The sequence below is a fragment of the Pan troglodytes genome, chromosome 9 (assembly GCF_028858775.2).
Source record: "Pan troglodytes isolate AG18354 chromosome 9, NHGRI_mPanTro3-v2.0_pri, whole genome shotgun sequence".
Taxonomy (NCBI): Eukaryota; Metazoa; Chordata; class Mammalia; order Primates; family Hominidae; genus Pan; species Pan troglodytes.
The window spans coordinates 135,803,173-135,823,727 of record NC_072407.2 but is presented as its reverse complement, the minus strand read 5'-3'; the positions used below and the strand labels follow the sequence as shown (position 1 = coordinate 135,823,727).

General features: G+C 39.8%; 1 protein-coding gene and 1 pseudogene across 11 annotated transcripts in view; both read left to right on the top strand.

Moving 5' to 3' along the window:
* The first annotated feature begins 297 nt into the window (after positions 1–297).
* Positions 298–1,355, top strand: LOC466856 (calponin-2-like; annotated as a pseudogene).
* Positions 1,356–18,813: 17,458 nt separating this feature from the next.
* The window catches only part of SPATA19 (spermatogenesis associated 19), a 195,404-nt gene continuing 193,662 nt past the window's right edge, over positions 18,814–20,555 (top strand). For 6 of the 11 annotated variants that reach the window (XR_001707640.4, XR_010147712.1, XR_673161.4 and 3 more), the window contains exons 1-4: positions 18,860–19,024; positions 19,203–19,259; positions 19,753–19,884; positions 20,056–20,147. Coding sequence is in view for 6 of the 11 variants with exons in the window: in XM_016922314.3 (XP_016777803.1) it covers positions 18,947–19,024; positions 19,203–19,259; positions 19,753–19,884; positions 20,056–20,147 (359 nt within the window). In the remaining 5 variants the exon portion in view is untranslated. Of the gene's footprint in view, positions 19,025–19,202; positions 19,260–19,752; positions 19,885–20,055; positions 20,148–20,555 lie in introns of all 11 variants that reach the window. The other 5 variants (XR_010147713.1, XM_016922316.3, XM_009424517.4 and 2 more) reach the window with 4 other exon arrangements.

Below are 20,555 nucleotides of genomic sequence, written 5' to 3'. Positions count from 1 at the left end.
AGCAATGCAAGAATGGCCTAATACACCTTGTATACTGAAAACTACAAGATATTGTGAAAGAAACTAAAGAGGACACATGTAAATGTGTTCATGGATTAGAATACTTAATATCATTAAGATATTAATACTTTCCTCAGTGACCTACAGTTTCAGTGTATTTCTATCAAAATTCCATTTTTTTTTTTTTTTTTTTTGCTGAAATAGAAAAATCCATCCTGAAATGTATATGGAATCTCAAGAGACCCGAAATAGCCAAAACAATCTTGAAAATGAAGAATTAAAGATGGAGGTCTCACACTTGTGGGTTTCAAACATCTTACAAGCTAGGGTAATCAGAACAGTATGGTGCTGGTATAAAGACAGATACACAGCCCGTCCGGTCCCGTCCCGTCCTGCCGCCGCGCCTGCCAGCCATGAGCTCCACGCAGTTAAACAAAGGCCCCTCTGTGGACTCTTGGCTGAGGTTAAGAACCGGCTCCTGTCCAAATATGACCTCCAGAAGGAGGCAGAGCTCCACGGCTGGAGGGAGGGACTCACTGGCCTCTCCATCGTCCCGACTTCCATTAGGGCCTGAGGGATTGGATTATCTTACGCACACTCAGGAACAAGCTGCAGCCGGGCTCAGACCCCAAGATCAACCGCTCCGTGCAGAACTGGCACCAGCTAGGAAACCTACGGCATGAACCCCGTGGACCTGTTTGAGGCCAACGACCTGTCTGAGAGTGGGAACACGATGCAGGTGCAGGTGTCTCTTCTCGCCCTGGCAGGGAAGGCCAAGACTAAGGGGCCGCAGAGCGGGGCGGACATCGGTGACACGCACTCGGAGAAGCAGGAGTGGGACTTTGAGGACGCCACCGTGAATGCCCGCCAGTGCGTCATCGGGCTGCAGATGGGCACCCACAAATGCACCAGCCAGTCCCGCATGACCGCGTACAGCACGAGGAGGCATCTCTATGACCCCAAGAACCACGTACTGCCCCCCATGGACCACTCGACCATCAGCCTCCAGATGGGTGCAAACAAGTGCGCCAGCCAGGTGGGCACGACGGCTCCCGGGACCCGGCGGTACATCTATGACACCGAGCTGGGAACCGACAAGTGTAACAACTCTTTCATGTCCCTGCAGATGGGCTACACGCAGGGCGCCAACCAGAGCGGCCAGGTCTTTGGCCTGGGCCGGCAGATATACGACCCCAAGTACTGCCCGCAAGGCCCAGTGGCCGATGGGGCTCCCTCGGGTGCAGGCGACCGTCCTGGCCCTGGAGAGGCCCCTGAATCTTCCCCTTACTACGAGGAGGAGACTGGCTACTGAGGCTCCCAGCACGTTCTCTTCCCCACATCGTCTCCCCGTCTGGGTTTTTGGGGTTTTCTGTGTTTTCATCTTTTTTTTTTTTTTCCTGTTCAATGCTGCCAGTCAACGAAGGGTCTGTGAGTGGCGGCGTGGGATCAGGCGGCCGGGCTTTTCTCCCTCTTGCCTTGGTTCCTTGGCAGGACTGAGCCACCGGGCTGTGGGGGAAGAGGTCAAGGCCCTATCCCAAAGCGTGTAGGGTGAGGGTCCCTGCTGGCACGTTCAGGCTGTGGGCAGAACTGTGCTGGGGAGAAGAGACCTGGGCGTGGAGGGAACCGGTCCCCGAAGGTTTCCAGTTGCCTCGCCTCTTTCCCCTTTTGTCAGCCGATCAGTTTGTGGTTTCTGTACCCGCAAAAGTTTCAGGAAGTATTTACAAAACAACAACAACAACTATATATATATATATGTATTTTTCCAGAGGAATGGGGGGGTGGGGACAGTGGAGAGGTGCTGGAAAATGAGTCCCTTGGGAGAGGGGGCCCGGCCACGATGCTAAATAGCTCAGGCTCCTGAGTGGCTGGATTTCCCTAGGACCCTCAGACCAACAGACCTCAGACCCTCAGACCCGTCTCAGGGCCTGCTGGGGAAACTGAGGCCCGTACAAGGAAGTGGAATTCTGAGTTGTTGGGGCCAAGCCTGACCCCCATCCATGCTAATCTCCCCGCCCCCGCCCCTCCCCCGCCACTGTGGCCTCAGTAGGTTTTTGTTGCTGTTGTTGCCCAGGCTGGAGGGCAGTCGGGTGATCTCGGCTCACTGCACCTCCATCTCCTGGGCTCAAGGGATTCTTCTACTTCAGTCTCCTGAGTAGAGTAGCTGGGACTGCAGGTGCTCCACCGCGCCTGGCTAATTTTTGTATTTTTAGTAGAGATGGGGTTTCACCATGTTGGCCAGGCTGGTCTCGAGCTCCTGACCTCAGGTGATCTGCCTGCTTCGGCCTCCCAAAGTACTGGGATTACAGGCGTGAGCCACCGCGCGTGGCTCCTCAGTAGGTTTTAAGGGGCCCCAGCCGTTCTTTTCCCCTTCCAGGCCTGACCAGCTATACTGCTCTGTCTCCGTGCCCCCCACACACTCCACCAAATACTACACAGGAACCCCCCCACAAGGGTCCCTGCACCATGAGATAATGAGAAATAAGGACTGTGGACCAAAAGCAATAAAACCTGTTTGTAAGAAAAAAAAAAAAAAAAAGACAGACATATAGACCAATGGAAAAGCATAGACAGCCCAGGAATAATCCCTCAAATATGTGGTCAAATAAATTTTGACAGTGGTTCCAAGAGTATTCAATGGGGGAAAAACAGCCTTTTAAAAAAATGGTGTTGGAAAAACTGGATATTTATATGCAAAGAAATAAAGTTGACCCTTAACTTAAACCAAAATAAAAAATCAACTCAAAATGGCTCAAAGACCTAACTGTAGGTGCTAAAACTATAAAACTCTTAGAAGAAAGCACAGGGGAAAAGTGCATGGCATTGAAATTGTCAATGATGTTTTTTGGTGTGTGTGGGGGAGGGTAAAACCCCAAAAGCACAGGCTACAAGAAAAAACAGATAAATTGGATTACATCAAAATTCAAAACTTCTGTGCGTCGAAGAACACTGTCAGTAGGTGGAAAAAGGGATCCACGGGATGGGAGAAGAGATTTACAAATCATATATCTGATTAGAGGTTTGTGCCCAGAATATATAGAAAACTCTTACAACCCAGCAACAACAACAACAAACCCAAATGACTTGGTTAAAAAATGTACAAAGAACTTAATAGATGGTTCTTTCAAGGAGATACACAAATGGATAATAAGCACGTGGAAAGAAGCACAACATCACTAGTCATTAGTGAAAAGCATATCAAAACCACAATGAAATACTACCTTATACCCATTAGAATGGCTACTATATACATATTCAGAACAACAGAAAACAATAAATGTTAGTGAGAATGTGGAGAAACTGGAACCCTTGCACACTGTTAGTAGAAATGTAAAATGGTGCAGCTGCTGTGGAAAACAGTACGGTGGTTCCTCAAACAGTGAAAAATGAGTCTGGATGCAGTGGCTCATGCCTGTAATCCAAGAACTTTGGGAGGCCAAGGCAGGAGGGTCACTTGAGGCCAGGAGTTCAAGACCAGCTTGGGAGACATAGCAAGATCCTGTCTCTACAAAATAATAATAATAAAAAAACCCAGCTGGGCATGGTGGTGCATGCCTGTGGTCCCAGCTACTCAGGAGGCTGAGGTGGGAGGATCACTTGAGCCCAGGAGGTTGAGGCTGCAGTGAGCTATGATCATGCCACTGCATTCTAGCCTGGGCAACTGAGTGAGACCCTGTCGCTGAACAATTTTTTTAAAAAAATGAAATTATCATATGATTCAGAAATTCCACGTCTGGTTTTGTACCCGAAAGAACTGGAAGCAGGATCTTGAGGAGCTACACGTACAACTATGTTCACAGCAGCATTATCCGCAAAGCCAGAAGGTGAAAGCGACCCACATGTTCATCAATGGATAAATGGATTTTAAACATGTGGTGTACACAATGGAATATAATTCAGCCCTAAAAATGAAGGGAAATTCTAAAATATGCTACCACATGGATGAACTTTGAAGACATTATGCTAAGTAAAATAAGTCAGCCACAAAAAAACAAATACTGCATGATTCTACTTACGTAGGCTACCTAGAATAGTTAACCTCATAATGAAAGAATGTAAAATCGTGGTTGCTAGGGGCCGAGGGTAGGGAGAATGGGGAGTTATTGTTTAATGGTAGAATTTTACTTTTGTGAAATGAAAAGAGTCCTGGAAACAGATGATGGCAGTTGTTGCACACCAATGTGAATGTCCTTCATAAGGCTGAGCTGTACATCCAGAGATGGTTAATATGGGGAATTGTATGTTACTTTATTTTACCAGAGTTAAAAATAATAAAAAGAAGTCTATATAAATATATATTCACTTCTCTTAACTTCTTTTATAAGATTACATAAAGCAGTTATTATAACATTGTATTATTGGATTTACAACATAATATAGCTTTAATACATATGATAATTGTACAAAGGAAGCTGAGTGGATGAAGGTGTACTGGAACAGGGTTTCCATAATTTACCAGAATTAAGTTATTTTGATGTAGACTGTAATTATTAATTAAGATGTATATTGTAATCCCTTAGCCTGACACTACCAAAAGTACAAATATACAGTTTCAAAAATCAAGAGGAATTAAATATTACACTAAAAGTATCTGTTTGATACAAAAGAATATAATAAATAAAGAACGAGGAACAAAAAACTCATGAGACATATAGAAAACACATAGTAAAACAGCAAATGTAAATTTAACCATGTCAATAATAACATATGTGAATGGACTCAATAATCAAAAGGTGGAGATTGTTAGACTGGATGAAAAAAGAAGATCCTACTCTATGCTGTCTATAAGAGGCATATTTTAGCTTCAAAAACATAAGAATTTAAAAATAAAACGGGGAAAATATATGCCATACAAACAATAACCGTAAGAGAGCTGGAGTGGCTATATTAATAGCAGAATATATTGTAAGACAAAAATATTCCTAGAGACAAAATGATATTTCACAATGACAAAAGGAAAATATAACAATTGTAAATGTCTATGCCTGAAACAAGAGAGCCATCAAATATTTGAAGCAATAACTGACTGAATTGGAAGGAAAAATAAACCATTCAGCAAGTTAGAGATCTAAAAACTTGACTTTCAATAACTGAAAGAAAAAGTAGAGAGAAAATCATTAAATGAATGGAAGACTTGAACAACAGTATTGACCAGCTTCATCTGACAGCAAGAGAACACTTGAATCAACCAATGACAGCAGAATATATATTCTTGTAAGTATACTTGAAATCTTCTCTAAGACAGTTCATGTACTATACTATCAAATCTCAACAAATTGAAAAGAAATGAAATAAAAAAGTATATTCTCTGAACACAAAAGGATTAAACTAGACATCAACAGTGGGGAGAAATCTGGGAAATCTTCAAATATTTGTAAGTTAAACAACATTCAGGGATCCCTCCTTATCCTTGCTTTCACTTTCTGTGGTTTGACAGACAACTCAACTCAAATAGATCATACGCCTAAGTGTATGAACTATTATAAAATGATAAAACTTTTAGAAGAAAACAAAATATTCTTCATGACCTTAGATTGAGCAGAGTTCTTAGATATGATGCCAAAAACATATTTCATACGTGAAAAAATATTTGAATTCATTAAAATTAAAACCTTTTTGCCTTCAAAAGAAAACATTAGGAAATTGAAAGACAAGCAAGAGACTGGGAGAAAGTACTTGCAAATCATAATTTGATAAGGGACTTGCATTCAGGATATGTAAAGAACACAATACTCAATAAAAAGAAGACAACTTAATTTTTTAAAAAAATAAATATTTGGATATTATATCAACTTTTATATATATAACATATATAAGTTTTGTGTGTGTATATATCATATATATCAAAATCTTTATATATAATGATATATGAAAATCTTTATACATGTTATATGTATATAAAGATTTAGATATATATAAAACATATATAAGTTATATATATGTTGGTATAATATCTAATATCTATATATCTAATATATCTAATATATAGTTTATTAGCTATCTAATATAATATATATCATATATATCAAAATCTTTATATATAAAGATATATAGAAATCTTTATATATGTTATATGTATTTAAAGATTTAGATATATATATAAAACATATATATAAGTTATATATATGTTGGTGTAATGTCTAATATATAGTTTATTAGCTATCTAATGTAATATAAACAGATTATCAATATTATAAGCTATCAGAAAAATGCAAGTTAAGGCAGATGATATACCTCTTTACACACCAACTAGAATGTCTACTATAAAAAGAGATAATACAAATGTTGTGAGGATCTGGAGAAACTTGAGCCTTCATATCTTGCTGACAAAAATGTAAAATATTACAGAAAAAAGTTTGACATTTCTTAAAAAGTTAAATGTATATCAAATATTTAAAGGGGAACTACTATTCATACTTTTACAGACTCTTCCAAAAAACAGAAGAAAAAAGAAAGTATTCCAACTCATTCTATGAGGTTTAAAAAATCAAGAGGAATTGAATGCTACAAAACCCTGCTACCAAAACCAGACAAGGACATCAAAAGAAAATAAACTATTGCCCAATATCTCTTATAGATGTAAAAATTCTCAACAAATAATAGCAAACTGAATTCAGGACATATAAAAAGGATCATACTTTATTACCAAGTGGGATTATCCCTGGAGTTGGTTTAACATTTGAAAATCAAAAACTAATGTAGTACACAATATTGATAGAGTAAAAGCCACAACCACATGGTTCACCTCAATAAATGCAGAAAAAGCACTGGACAAAATCCAATGCTTTTTGATTATTAAAACACTCCAAAAAGTAGGAATAAAAAGTGAACTTTATAAACCTGATAAAAAGCATCTATGAAAAAATTCTCAACTAACACTATCCTTAATGGTGAAAGACTATACTTTTCTCCTAAAATCAGGAGCCAGGAGCAAGAAAAAGATGTTTGTTCCTTCAGTTCTATTGAATAATGTATAGCCAGGACAATTAGGCAAGAAAAATAAATGAAAGGCATTCAGATTGGAAAGGGAGATGGAAAATTATTTGCAGATGACCTGATCTTGTACATAAGAAATTCTAAGGAATTCACTAAAAAACTATTACAAGAAATGAGTTCAGCAAAGTTGTGGGATACAAGATTATTATTCAAAAATCCACTATACTTCTCTATACACTAGCAATGAAAAACCCAAAATGAAATTAAGAAAAAAATTCCACTTACACTAGCACTAAAAAGATAAATACCTAAGAATAATAACAAATGAAGTGCAAGACTTGCACACTGAAAATGACAAAACTTTGTTGTAAGAAATTTAGGATCTAAATAAATAGAAATAGATGTTTATGGATGGAAGACTTAATATTGTCAAAAGGGCAGTACTCCCCAGACTGATCAATAAATCCCTATTAAAATGCCAGTAGGCTTTTTTTATATTCTAAAATTCATATGGAAATTCGAGGATCCCACAATAGCTGAAACAATCTTGAAAAAGAACAAAGTTGGAGAACTCAAACTTTGTAGTATGTTAAAGCATACTATAAAGCTACAATAATCAAGACAGTGTGGTACTGGCATAAGGATAGACACATTGGTTAATTGACAGTCCAGAAGTAAACTCTTACATTTATAATAATTTGATTTTTGACAGGAATGACAAGACAATTCAGTGGAAAAAGAATATTCTTTTTAATAAATTGGGTGGGGACAACTGGATATCTACATGCAAAAGAATGAAGTTGGGTCCTCTACCTCACACTATTTATAATAATTAACTAAAAATGAATCATAGACATAAACACAAGAGCTACAACTATTAAACCCTTCGAAGAAACAGAGGATTAAATCTTTATGGTCACAGGCTGGGCAACGGTTTCTTAGATTTGACTCCAAAAGTACAAGAAACAAAATAAAAAGAGATAAATTGGGCTTCATAAAAATTCAAAATCTCTGTGCTTAAAATGACACAGTTAAGAAAGTGAAAAGGCAACCCACAGAATGGGAGAAAATATCTGTAATCATATATCTGATAAGACACTTGTACAAGGGATACATAAAAATTCTAACAACTCTACAATAAAAGACAAATAATCCACTTACAAAATGAAAAAGGATTTAAGTATATATTTATCCAAAGAAGAGGTACAAATGGCTAATAATCACAGGAAAAGATACTCAGCATCATTAATCATTAGAGAGAGACAAATCAAAACCACAATGAGATACAACTTCACACTCACTAGGATGTCTAAAATCAAAATGACAGGTAATAATGCTGGCAAGAATGTGGAGAGATCAAAACCCTCACACATTGATGATGGGAAAGTAAAATGATTCAGACATTTAAAGAACATTTTGACAGTACCTCAAAATGTTAAACATAGGGTTACCATATGACCTGGGAATTCTACGGCTAGATGTAAACCCAAGAGAATGAAAACATATGTCCATACAAAAACCTGTACACAAATGTTCATAGGAGCATTATTCATATTGCCTCTGTTTATAGAGACAATCCAAAGGTCCATCAGCTGATGAATGGATAAACAAAATGTGACACATTCATATAATGGAATACTACACTGCAGTAACAAGGAATGAATTGCTGATATCTGCTATAATGTGGATGACCCTCAAAAACATTATCTTCAGTTAAAGAAGCCAGTCACAAAAGACCAGATATTGTATGATTCTATTCATATGAAATGTCCAGAATAAGCAAGTCTGTAGAGACAAAGTAGATTAGTGGTGGCCTAGTGCTGAGAGAGAGGGTTGGGGGAAAATAGGGTTTGACTACTGATGGGTACGGGGTTTCATTTTTGGAGTGATAAAAATATTCCAAAATTAGGTCGAGGTGATGGTTGTACATCCATCCAGTGAGTATACTAAAAACTATTGAATTGTATATTTTAAATGGGTGAATTTTATGGAATATGAATTATGTCTCAATAAAGCTGTTAAGAAAAAGTAAAACATGTTAAGCATAAAGTTATCAATCTAGCCCTAGGAATTTACCCAAGAGAAACAAAATATATTTCCATTCCACATAATATTTTTTCAGATGTTCATCACAGATCACGGTGCATGGATCTAGATTGCAGTTCCAGCAGAGCGGCATGTGGAGGCCTGCATTGTGAATCTTAGCTCCAGATTGACTGCAAGAACAAACAAGCAGTCCTGAGAGGAGCCACAGACCCTCTGAAGCAAGTGGACTTCTGCAGGACCCAGGAGACACCCCAAATACCGTGAGTGCCCCGAGTGTGGAAGTGGGAAAGGGAGACCCTCCTCTCCTGAACACACACCCCCACTGGAGAAGCTGAAGGACTGTTTGTGGGAGAAGTTTCTGACTTTACCTGGAGCTGAGTCAAGTTAGAGAGCCCAGCTGAGCGAAATACAGGCGTAGAGAAAGCAGCAGGAAGGCCCTGGGAGCTGGCTGGCTCCCCGAGCCGCCCATTCCTGCCTGGCACCACAGGGATCCATCAGGAGAGTGGCCGGAGGAGCAGGGGGTAAAACTCCACAGGGAGAAGGAATTCTCTAGCTGAACTTTGTAACAGTTTGAACGGGGTGAGAAGCCTCCTGGTGAGAACACGGAGGAGGGCGGGAATATGGCTTGCAGACTTCATGGTGGGGAATAACTAAAGCCCTTTTCTCTCACAGCTGGGAGGCGGAAAGCCCCGGGCAAGTTTTCAAGCCGTATCGCCCTCTGACTGGAAAAAGACTCAGGGCTCTTGCAGAGGGCACAGTGGGAATGAGACTAGTCTTTCAGATTCTGTGGGAGCTGGGTGACACCTGTGACTGCTGGCTTTCCCCCACTTCCCAGACAACCTGCATGACTCAGCAGAGGCAGCCATAATCCTCCTAAGTACACAACTCCAGTGACCTGGGAATCTCACTCCCGTCCCCACAGCAGCCGCAGCAAGACCCGCCCAAGGAGAGTCTGAGCTCAGACATGCCTAGCCCTGCCCGCACCTGATAGTCCTTCCCTACCCACCCTGGTAGCGGAAGACAAAGGGCATATTATCTTGGGAGTTCTAGGGCCCTGCCCACCGTTGGTCCCTCTCCACACTACTACAGCTGATGCATTCTGGAAAGCAGCATCTTCTGGCAGGAGACCAGGCAGCACAAAAACAGAGCATTAAACCACCAAAGCTAAGGACCCTCACGGAGTCCATTGCACCCTCTGCCACCTCCACTGGAACAGGCGCTGGTATCCACGGCTGAGAGGCCCATAGATGGTTCACATTACAGGACTCTGTGCAGACAACCCCCAGTATCAGCCTGGAGCCAGGTAGACTTGCTGGATAGCTAGACCCAGAAGACAGACAACAATCACTGCAGTTTGGCTCACAGGAAGCCACATCCACGGGAAAAAGGGGAGAGCACTACATCAAGGGAACACCCCATGGGATGAAAAAATCTGAACAACAGCCTTCAGCCTTAGACCTTCCCTCTGACAGAGCCTACCCGAATGAGAAGGAACCAGAAAACCAACCCTGGTAATATGACAAAACAAGGTTCTTCAACATCCCCCCAAAATCACACTAGCTCACCAGTAATGGATCCAAACCAAGAAGAAACCCCTGATTTACCTGAAAAAGAATTCAGGAGGTTAGTTATTAAGCTAATCAGGGAGAGACCAGAGAAAGGTGAAGCCCAATGCAAGGAAACCCAAGAAGTGAAGGGAGAAATATTCAAGGAAATAGATAGCTTACAGAAAAAACAATAAGAAATTCAGGAAACCTTGGACATACTTTTAGAATTGCTAAATGTTCTGGAAAGTCTCAGCAATAGAACTGAACAAGTAGCAGAAAGAAATTCAGAGCTGGAAGACAAGGTCTTCAAATTAACCCAATTCAACCAAGACAAAGAAAAAAGAATAAGAAAATATGAACATAAACCCAAGAAGCCTGGGTTTATGTTAAACGACCAAACCTAAGAATAATCAATGTACCTGAGAAAGAAGACAATTCTAAAAGCTTAGAAAACATATTTGGGGGAATAATCGAGGAAAACTTCCCTAGCTTTGCTAGAGACATAGACAGGCAAATATAAGAAGCACAAAGAGGCCAGGGACGGTGGCTCACACCTGTAATCCCAGCACTTTGGGAGGCTGAGGCAGGTGGATCATCTGAGGTCAGGAGTTCAAGATCAGCCTTGCCAACATGGTGAAACCCCATCTCTATTAGAAATACAAATAAATAAATAAATAAATAAAAAATAAACAAACAAATAAATAAATAAATTAGCTGGGCTTGGGGGCATTCACCTGTAATCCCAACTACTTGGGAGGCTGAGGCAGGAGAATTGCTTGAACCTGGGAGGTGGTGGTTGCAGTGAGCTGAGACCATGCCACTGCCCTCTATCCTGGGCGACAGAGTGACACTCCATCTCAAAAATAAATAAATAAATAAAGAAGCACAAAGAACACCTGGGAAATTCATTGCAAAAAGATCTTTGCCTAGGCACATTGTCATCAGGTTATCCAAAGTTAAAATGAAGAAAAGAATCCTAAGAGCTGTGAGACAGAAGCACCAACCTATAAAGGAAAACCTATCAGATTAATAGCAGATTTCTCAGCAGAAACCCTACAAGCTAGAAGGAATTGGGGCCCTATTTTCAGCTTCCTCAAACAAAACGATTATCAGCCAAGAATTTTGTATCCAGCAAAACTAAACATCATATTTGAGGGAAAGATACAGTCATTTTTAGATAAACAACTGCTGAGAGAATTCTCCATTACCAAGCCACTGCTACAAGAACTGCTAAAACAAGCTCTAAATCTTTAAACAAATCCTGGAAACACATCAAATCATAACCTCTTTAAAGCATAAATCACACAGGACCTATAAAACAAAATACAAGTTAAAAAGCAAAAACGAAATACAAAAAACAAAGCAAAGTACAAAGGCAACAAAGAGCATGATGAATGCAACAGTACCTCACATTTCAATACTAACTTTGAATGTAAATGGCCTAAATGCTCCACTTAAAAGATACAGAACCACAGAATGGATAAGAACTCACCAACCAAACTATCTGCTGCCTTCAGGAGACTCACCTAACACATAAAGACTCACACAAACTTAAAGTAAAGGGGTGGAAAAAGGCATTTCATGCAAATGGACACCAAAAGCGAGCAGGGGTATCTATTCTTATATCAGACAAAACAAACTTTAAAGCAATAACAGTTAAGAGAGACAAAGAGGGACATTATGTAATGGTAAAAGGCCATGTCCAATAGGAAAATATCACAGTCCTAAACATATATGCACCTAACACTGGAGCTTCCAAATTTATAAAATGATTACTAATAGACCTAATAAATAAGACAGACAGCAACACAATAATAGTGGGGGACTTCAATACTCCACTGACAGCACTAGACAGGTCATCAAGACAGAAAATCAATGCAGAAACAATGGACTTAAACTATACCTTGGAACAAATGGACTTAACAGATATATACAGAATATTTTATCCAGCAACTGCAGAATACACATTCTATTAAAGAGTGCATGGGACTTTCTCCAAGACAGGCCATATGATAGATCATAAAATGAGCCTCAATAATTTTAAGAAAATTGAAATTATATCAAGCACTCTCTCAGACCACAGTGGAATAAAACTGGAAATCAACTCCAAAAGGAACCCTCAGAACCATGCAAATACACGGAAATTAAATAACCTCCTTCTGAGTGAGCATTGGGTCAAAAACGAAATCAAGATGGAAATTAAAAATGTCTTCAAACTGAATGACAATAATGACACAACCTATCAAAACCTCTGGGATACAGCTGAGGCAGTGCTAAGAGGAAAGTTCATAGCCCTAAACGCCTACATCAAAAAGTCTGAAAGTGCACAAACAGATAATCTAAGGTCATACCTCAAAGAACTAGAGAAACAGGAACAAACCTAACCCAAACCCAGCAGAAGAAAGGAAATAACCAAGATCAGAGCAGAACTAAATGAAATTGAAACAAACAAACAAAAAAATACAAAAGACAAATGAAACAAAAGCTGGTTCTTTGAAAAGATAAATAAAATTGATAGATCATTTGGAGTTATCTTTGAAAAGATAAATAAAATTGATAGACCATTTGGATTTTCTCTCTTCTTTTCTTAGACAAAACAAGATTAACCAAGACAAGAAGAGAGAAAATCCAAATAACCTCACTAAGAAATGAAACAGGAGATATTACAACTGACACCACTGAAATACAAAAGATCATTTAAGGCTACTATGAACACCTTTATGCAGATAAAGTAGAAAACCTAGAAGAGATGGATAAATTCCTGGAAAAATATAACTCTCATAGCTTAAATCAGGAAGAATTAGATAACCTGAACAGACCAATAACAAGCAGCAAGATTGAAATGGTAATTTAAAAATTACCAACAAAAAGAGTCCAGGACCAGATGGAGTCACAGCAGAATTCTACCAGACATTCAAAGAAGAACTGGTACCAATTGTTTTGACACTATTCCACAAGACAGAGAAAGAAAGAACCCTCCCTAATTCATTCTATGAAGCCAGCATCACCCTAATACCAAAACGAGGAAAGGGCACAACCAAAAAAGAAAACTACAGACTGATACCCTTGATGAACATAGATGCTAAAATCCTTAACAAAATGCTAACTACAAAATCCAACAGCATATCAAAAAGGTAATCCACCATGATCAAGAGGGTTTCATACCAGGGATGCGGGGATGGTTTAACATATGCAAGTCAATAAATGTGATCCACCACATAAACAGAATTAAAAACAAAAATCATATGATCATCTTAATAGATGCAGAAAAAGCATTTGACAAAATCCAGCATCCCTTTATGATTAAAACCCTCAGCAAAATAGGCATACAAGGGACATACCTTAATGTAATAAAAGCCATCTATGACAAACCCACAGCCAACATAATACTGAATGGGGAAAAGTTGAAAGCATTCCCTCTGAGAATGGGAACAAGACAAGGATGCCCACTCTCACCACTCCTCTTCAACATAGTACTAGAAGTCCTGGCAAGAGCAATCAGACAAGAGAAAGAAATAAAGGGCATCCGAATCAGTAAAGAGGAAGTCAAACTGTCCCTGTTTGCTGATTATATGACTGTTTACCTTGAAAACCCTAAGGACTCTTCCAGAAAGCTTCTAAAACTGATAAAAGAATTTAGCAAAGTTCCCAGATACAAAATTAATGTACACAAATCAGTAGTTCTTTTATACACCAAGCGACCAAGTGGAGAATCAAATCAAGAACTCAACCCCTTTTACAATAGCTGCAAAAAATTAAAATACTTAGGAATATACCTAACAAAGGAGTAAAAGACCTCTACAAGGAAAACTACAAAACGCTGCTGAAAGACATCATAGATGACACCTACAAATGAAAACACATCCCATGCTCATAGATGAGTAGAATCAATATTGTGAAAAATGACCACATTGCCAAAAGCAATCTATGAATTCAATGAAATCTCCATTAAAATACCACAATCATTCTTCAAGAGTTAGAAAAAACAATTCTAAAATTCATATGGAACCAAAAAAGGAGCCCACATAGCCAAAGCAAGACTAAGCAAAAAGAACAAATCTGGAGGCATTACACTACCTGATTTCAAACTATACAGTAATGCCACAGTCACCAAAACAGTGTGGTACTGGTATAAAAATAGGCACATAGGCCAATGGAACAGAATAGGGAACCCAGAAATAAACCCAAATACTTACAGCCAACTGATCTTTGACAAAGCAAACAAAAACATAAAGTGGGGAAAGGATACCCTTTTCAACAAATGGTGCTGGGATAATTGGCTAGCCACATGTAGGAGAATGAAACTGGATCCTCATCTCTCACCTTATACAAAAATCAACTCAAGATGGATTAGGGACTGAAATCTAGGAACTCAAACTATAAAAATTCTAGAAGATAACATTGGAAAAACCCTTCTAGACATTGGCTTAGGCAAGGATTTCATGACCAAGAACCCAAAAGCAAATGCAATAAAAACAAAGATAAATAGCTGGGACCTAATTAAACTAAAGTGCTTTTGCAGGGCAAAAGGAACAGTCAGCAGAATAAACAGACAACCCACAGAGTGGGAGAAAATCTTCACAATCTATACGTCTGACAAAGGACTAATATTAAGAATCTACAACAAACTCAAACAATCCCATCAAAAAGTGGGCTAAGGACATGAATAGACAATCCTCAAAAGAAGATACACAAATGGCCAACAAACATATGAAAAAATGCTCAACATCACTAATGCTCAGGGAAATACAAATCAAAACCATAATTCAATACCACCTTACTCCTGCAAGAATGGCCAAAATCAAAAAATCAAAAAACAATAGATGTTGGCATGCATGTGGTGATCAGGGAACACTTCTACACTGCTGGTGGGAATGTAAAGTAGCACAGCCCCTGTGGAAAACATTGTGGAGATTCCTTAAAGAACTAAAAGTGGAACTACCATTTGATCCAGCAATCCCACTACTGGGTACCTACCCAGAGGAAAAAAGTCATTATTCAAAAAAGATACTTGTACACGCATATTTATAGCAGCACAATTCACAACTGCAAAATCGTGGAAGCAACCCAAATGCCCATCAATCAATGAGTGGATAAAGAAACTGTGGTATATATATATATGATAGAATAATACTCAGCCATAAAAAGGAATGAATTAATAGCATTTGCAGTGAACTGGATGAGATTGGAGACTGTTATTCTAAGTGAAGTAACTCAGGAATGAAAAACCAAACACTGCATGTTCTCGCTGATGTGTGGGAACTAAGCTATGAGGATGCAAAGGCATAAGAATAATACAATGGACTTTGGGGACTTGGGGAGAAAAGTGGGAGGGGGTGAGGGATAAAAGACTACAAATGTGGTGCAGTGTACACTGCTTGGGTGATGGGTGAACCAAAATCTCAGAAGTCACCACTAAAGAACTTACTCATGTAACCAAATACCACCTGTACCACAACACATATGGAAAGATAAAATTAAAAAATTTAACAACAACAACAACAACACGTTCATTACAGTGTTATTCATAGAAGACCCAAACTGGACACCATTTAAGGTACAGCAACTGGTGAATGGACAAACAAAATGTGGTATGTCCATGCAGTGGAATAGTATTATGGGATAATACCCCATAATAAAAAGGAGTGAATTACTGACACATGCCACAAGGTATGTAGATGACCCTCCCAAACATGCTTGGTGAAATAAGCAAAACATAATACGGTATAGTTCCATATGTATGAAATGTCCAGAAAAGGCACATCTCTAGAGATAGAAAGCAGATTGGTGGGGCTGAGAATGGAAGCCGAGGTTGCCTGCAAATGGGCATGACAAACATTTCTGGAGTGATGGATATGTTCTATAATTGAATTGTTGTGATGGTTGCACAATTCTCTGAATCTACTAAAAATTATTTAATTATACATTACGATGGGTAAATTTTATATTATTTAAATATATCACAATAAAACTGACTAAAAATTAAGAGTTTCTGTTCCTCAGAAGACAGTACTCAAAGAGTGAAAAGGCAAGTCATAAATTGAGATAAATAATTGCAAAACACATATTGATAAAGGACTACTATTTACAATACATTAAAAAATCTACAAATCAATAAGAAAAAGACCAACAATTCAATGAAAGGGCACAAAGCTTGAGGAGGCACTTCACAAAAAAGAATATCCAAAGTGATCAATAGGCAAATAAAAACATGCATGATGCCACCGATAATCACTTAAATGAAAATTAAAGTATTATTAGTTACCACTACATCTCTACTAGATTGGCTAAATTTAAAGGAGCGACAATACTAAGGGTTGGAAAAAACGTGGAGTAACTGTCACTTTCATACATTGCTTATGGGCAGTAGATTAATACAACCCCTTTGCAGTACTGTTTGGCGTATATGAATGCTACACATATCTAAAGTCTATGACCTAGCAACTCTAATCCTTGGTATATACTCAGAAGATTTAGTGCTTATGTCAACCAAAAGATAGGTACAGTATAAAAATTTTCATAGCAGCATGATTTTAAACAGCATCAAATCAAATATAATACAAATGTCCTACTAAAAATGTTTTCTATCTTGATCTGGGCAGTGGTTAAACAAGTAAGTGTGTGTGTATGTGTGTAAAAATTTTTATCAGCTGTATGCATATTTGTACATTTTACTGTATGCATTTTATAACATTGTAATCAAAAAGCAAATAGATTTATGTATGAGCTTCATTTTGACAACATAAACACAGGATATGTCGTCGAGAAACTAATGAAAACTTTACTTCTGAAGTGAGTTAGAACAAGGTTGAAGGTATAGGGGAAGAGATGGAACATCCTTGAATGTATCTGTTCATGTTTTGATTTCTGAATCACATTAATATTTTAAATATTCAAAAATAAAATTACATCAATAAGGATGAAAACATAAATTTTAGGGGATAGCTGTAGAAACAGAGATGTTGACAGGTAATTTCATCTGCTATTTTACAATTTCCAGTCTTCCTTGAAATTAGGTTGGGGCCATAGGACTAGTTCTAGATCAAAAGCTCTAAGTAGGAGCCTCTGAGCTGAAAGGTGGAACACTGACCTGATTCCTCTCTGTGCTCTCTTCCCTGCTTTGGCAGTCATGGAGGTCATGTCCTCTGAATGTGGACCTGTGAGTCTCCACATGGCACACAATTGCTCTGAAATTACCCAACTTGCACGAGAGCTTTTGAGAGTGAGAAATAAACATTTTTGATTTGGAGGTTGGTTTGTTGCCTCAGTCCTCAGCAGAGCCTAGCCGATTCTGACTATGTCAGGGATGATATAAAATTGAGGCGAATTGTTGAGAGGGAAGACGTGTAGTGGCTGTATCAGGGGAATTGGAGAAAGTGATAAAAGGTTTTCTATAGTCCTGAGAAGAATAAACGTGGGAAAATTTATGGAATATTAGAGTTAGAAGAAAGCTAGGGACACAACTCTATCCCTTTCAGTATAAGACAAAGAAACTCAGACCAGAGGGACTAATGATTAGGTCAAGAGCACATGACAAGTTGTTGCGGGACAGGTTGTTACTGGTGGAGGGTGTTCAGGTTCTTGGCGTCTTAAACAAAGAAATGGACAAAACACACAAACAAAGGAAGGAAAGAATGAAGTAACAAAGGCAGAGATTTAATGAAAATAAAAGTACACTCCACAGGATGGGAGCAGACTGGTTACAGAATTTTCTGGGGTTTAAATACCCTCTAGGGGTTTCCCATTGGTTACTTGGTATATACCCTATGTAAATGAAGTAGTGGCTCATGATCAGTCTGATTGGTTGCGGAAAGTGACCAATCAGAGGCTGAAGTGAAGTTATAAAGTTATATCTCTATGCAAATGAAGACCTGGCCCACAACCAGCCTGATTGGTTGTGGGAGGGGAGCAATCAGAGATACTTTCAGTTTTTCATCTGCCATGCAGAAAAGGACAGGGCTGCAAAGGGAGTAACCTCTGGTCTTTTTGTTACTTGGGTATGGAAAGTTGGGGTTTTCCTTTTGATTTAGTTCTAGGAAGTCAGTGTAAATCAGCCTTAGGTTTCCTGGCTCCAGACCCCATCCTCCTGCCTGGAGGTGAGCTCCCAAATTAGTGCTTTCCCAAGAAAAGAATTCAAGGGTCAGCCAGTGGTGTTAGACAGCAATCTTTTATTCAGTGGTTCTGCTCCTTGAAGCAGGGTAACTCATAGGCAGTGCACCCAGAGCCCGAAATGCAGGGGCTCTTGGCAACGGCATTTGTACTCACATACATCATTTTCAAAGGGAGGCCATTGTCACATCACCATGGGTCAGCCAATCAGGTGGACACCTCCCTTCAATGACCTTCCTGTCCCATAGGAGTTCTCAGGCAGCTTCAATGGAAGGAGGGAGCCAAGAAGGGGGCCTGGTATACATTCAAAGATGATAATTACGACATGGATTGTGTATATTCTTGCTCGGAAAGGTGTAGGGCTTCCCTTCCTACCAATAACCAGTTCGGTAAGCAGCTTGGTGGTAGTCACATGGAATAATTTTTCATATATCTTCTCCCCCTGTGGGACCCTGCTGCACTTCAGAGAGATCTTACAAATAAATTTGAGTAACAGTTGTGGGGGGTGGGTGGGAAGAGCTGAGTTTCTAGGTTTTCTGAGGTCACCAACTTGCCAATTTGTTCCAGGACATTGACGTTGTGGAAAGCGAGGCTGTGTCTGTACTACATCATTGGTTGAAAAAAGTGAGTAAGATTTCTTTATGACTCAGGATATCCAAAATCCTAGAGAAGTGGTCTCAGTGGGTGTGGGGATCTGGACTTCCTTCTTCATGGAACTGGAACTCAAGTTCCTTGCCAGACACCCTTCCTAGATTTGAGTCTAATTTCTTCACATGTGCTGGAGGACACTGTGGCTTGTGTCCTGGCAGGAAATGTGTTAGCACCACCACTAACGCCGTCCTGCTTCTCAAGCATCCTGGCTTAAGGGTTTCAGCTGCATCCTTCCCAGCTCAAGGGTGTCTCAGGAACACCTTGGGATAGGGCCAGGGACTTAGGGAGTTCTGAGGACTTTACAGGGAAGTAGCTTATTGCGGGAACAGCGAGGTAAGGAGTGTATGCGTGTGAATATGTGGTGTGTGAGTTGTGATGGAGAATGAATAAAAGGGAAGGAAGAGGAGAAGAAGACCCAGGGTTGGATGCAGAGTGACATTTTCAGAGGGAATTTCTCACCTTTCAGACAGAAGAAGAGGCTTCTCGGGGCATAAAGGAAAAGCTGTCCATCAACCACCCTTCCCAGGGTGTAAGGGAGAAGACGTCCACTGACTCCCCTCCCACCCACGGCCAGGACATCCACGTGAGCAGAGATGTGGTAAATGAGAGTTTGAGACCTTGCCTGGGAGTGGCGGTGAGGGAGAGGGGAGAGGTGGGAGGTGCACCGTAAATGATTCTGGGCAAGGGTGAGGTGCTCGTCTGGGCTCTGGGCCAGCCCAGTTGGGGGCCACACTGGGCAGGAATCACATGGACCCTCTGGATTTCCCAGGTGAAGCACCACCTCTCTAAGTCTGATTTGTTGGCAAACCAGAGCCAAGAGGTCCTAGAGGAGAGAACACGAATCCAGTTCATAAGATGGAGGTAAGGTGTCCCACTTGCCCTGGGCGAAGGAAGGGGAGGGAGAGATGCGCAAGCCCCTCTCTTCACGAACCCTCAGATGCTCTTCTCTAGAGATGTGGTCTTTGGCTGACAAATTCCTCAGCCTTGCTTTGGGGTCTTAAGGGAATATCCTTGCTATCTTGAAAGCCCAGCTCATTTCTACATTTTTAAATGACTTGAGGGGTTGGAAAACTGGGCTTGCACTCCATTTCTTAAATGCTTCTGAATACATTTCAGACTTCTGTTATTTTTGCACTTGAGTTGCTCAGAAGTGGCTGCACTTTAAAGAGCTAAAAGAAAATAAGCTCTTAAAATGCAAAAGCCAAAGTTCTCAACTGCAACTGAGGTGTGGGGAGGCTTCCCAGCGCCCGAGGCTAGAATTCTGCACTC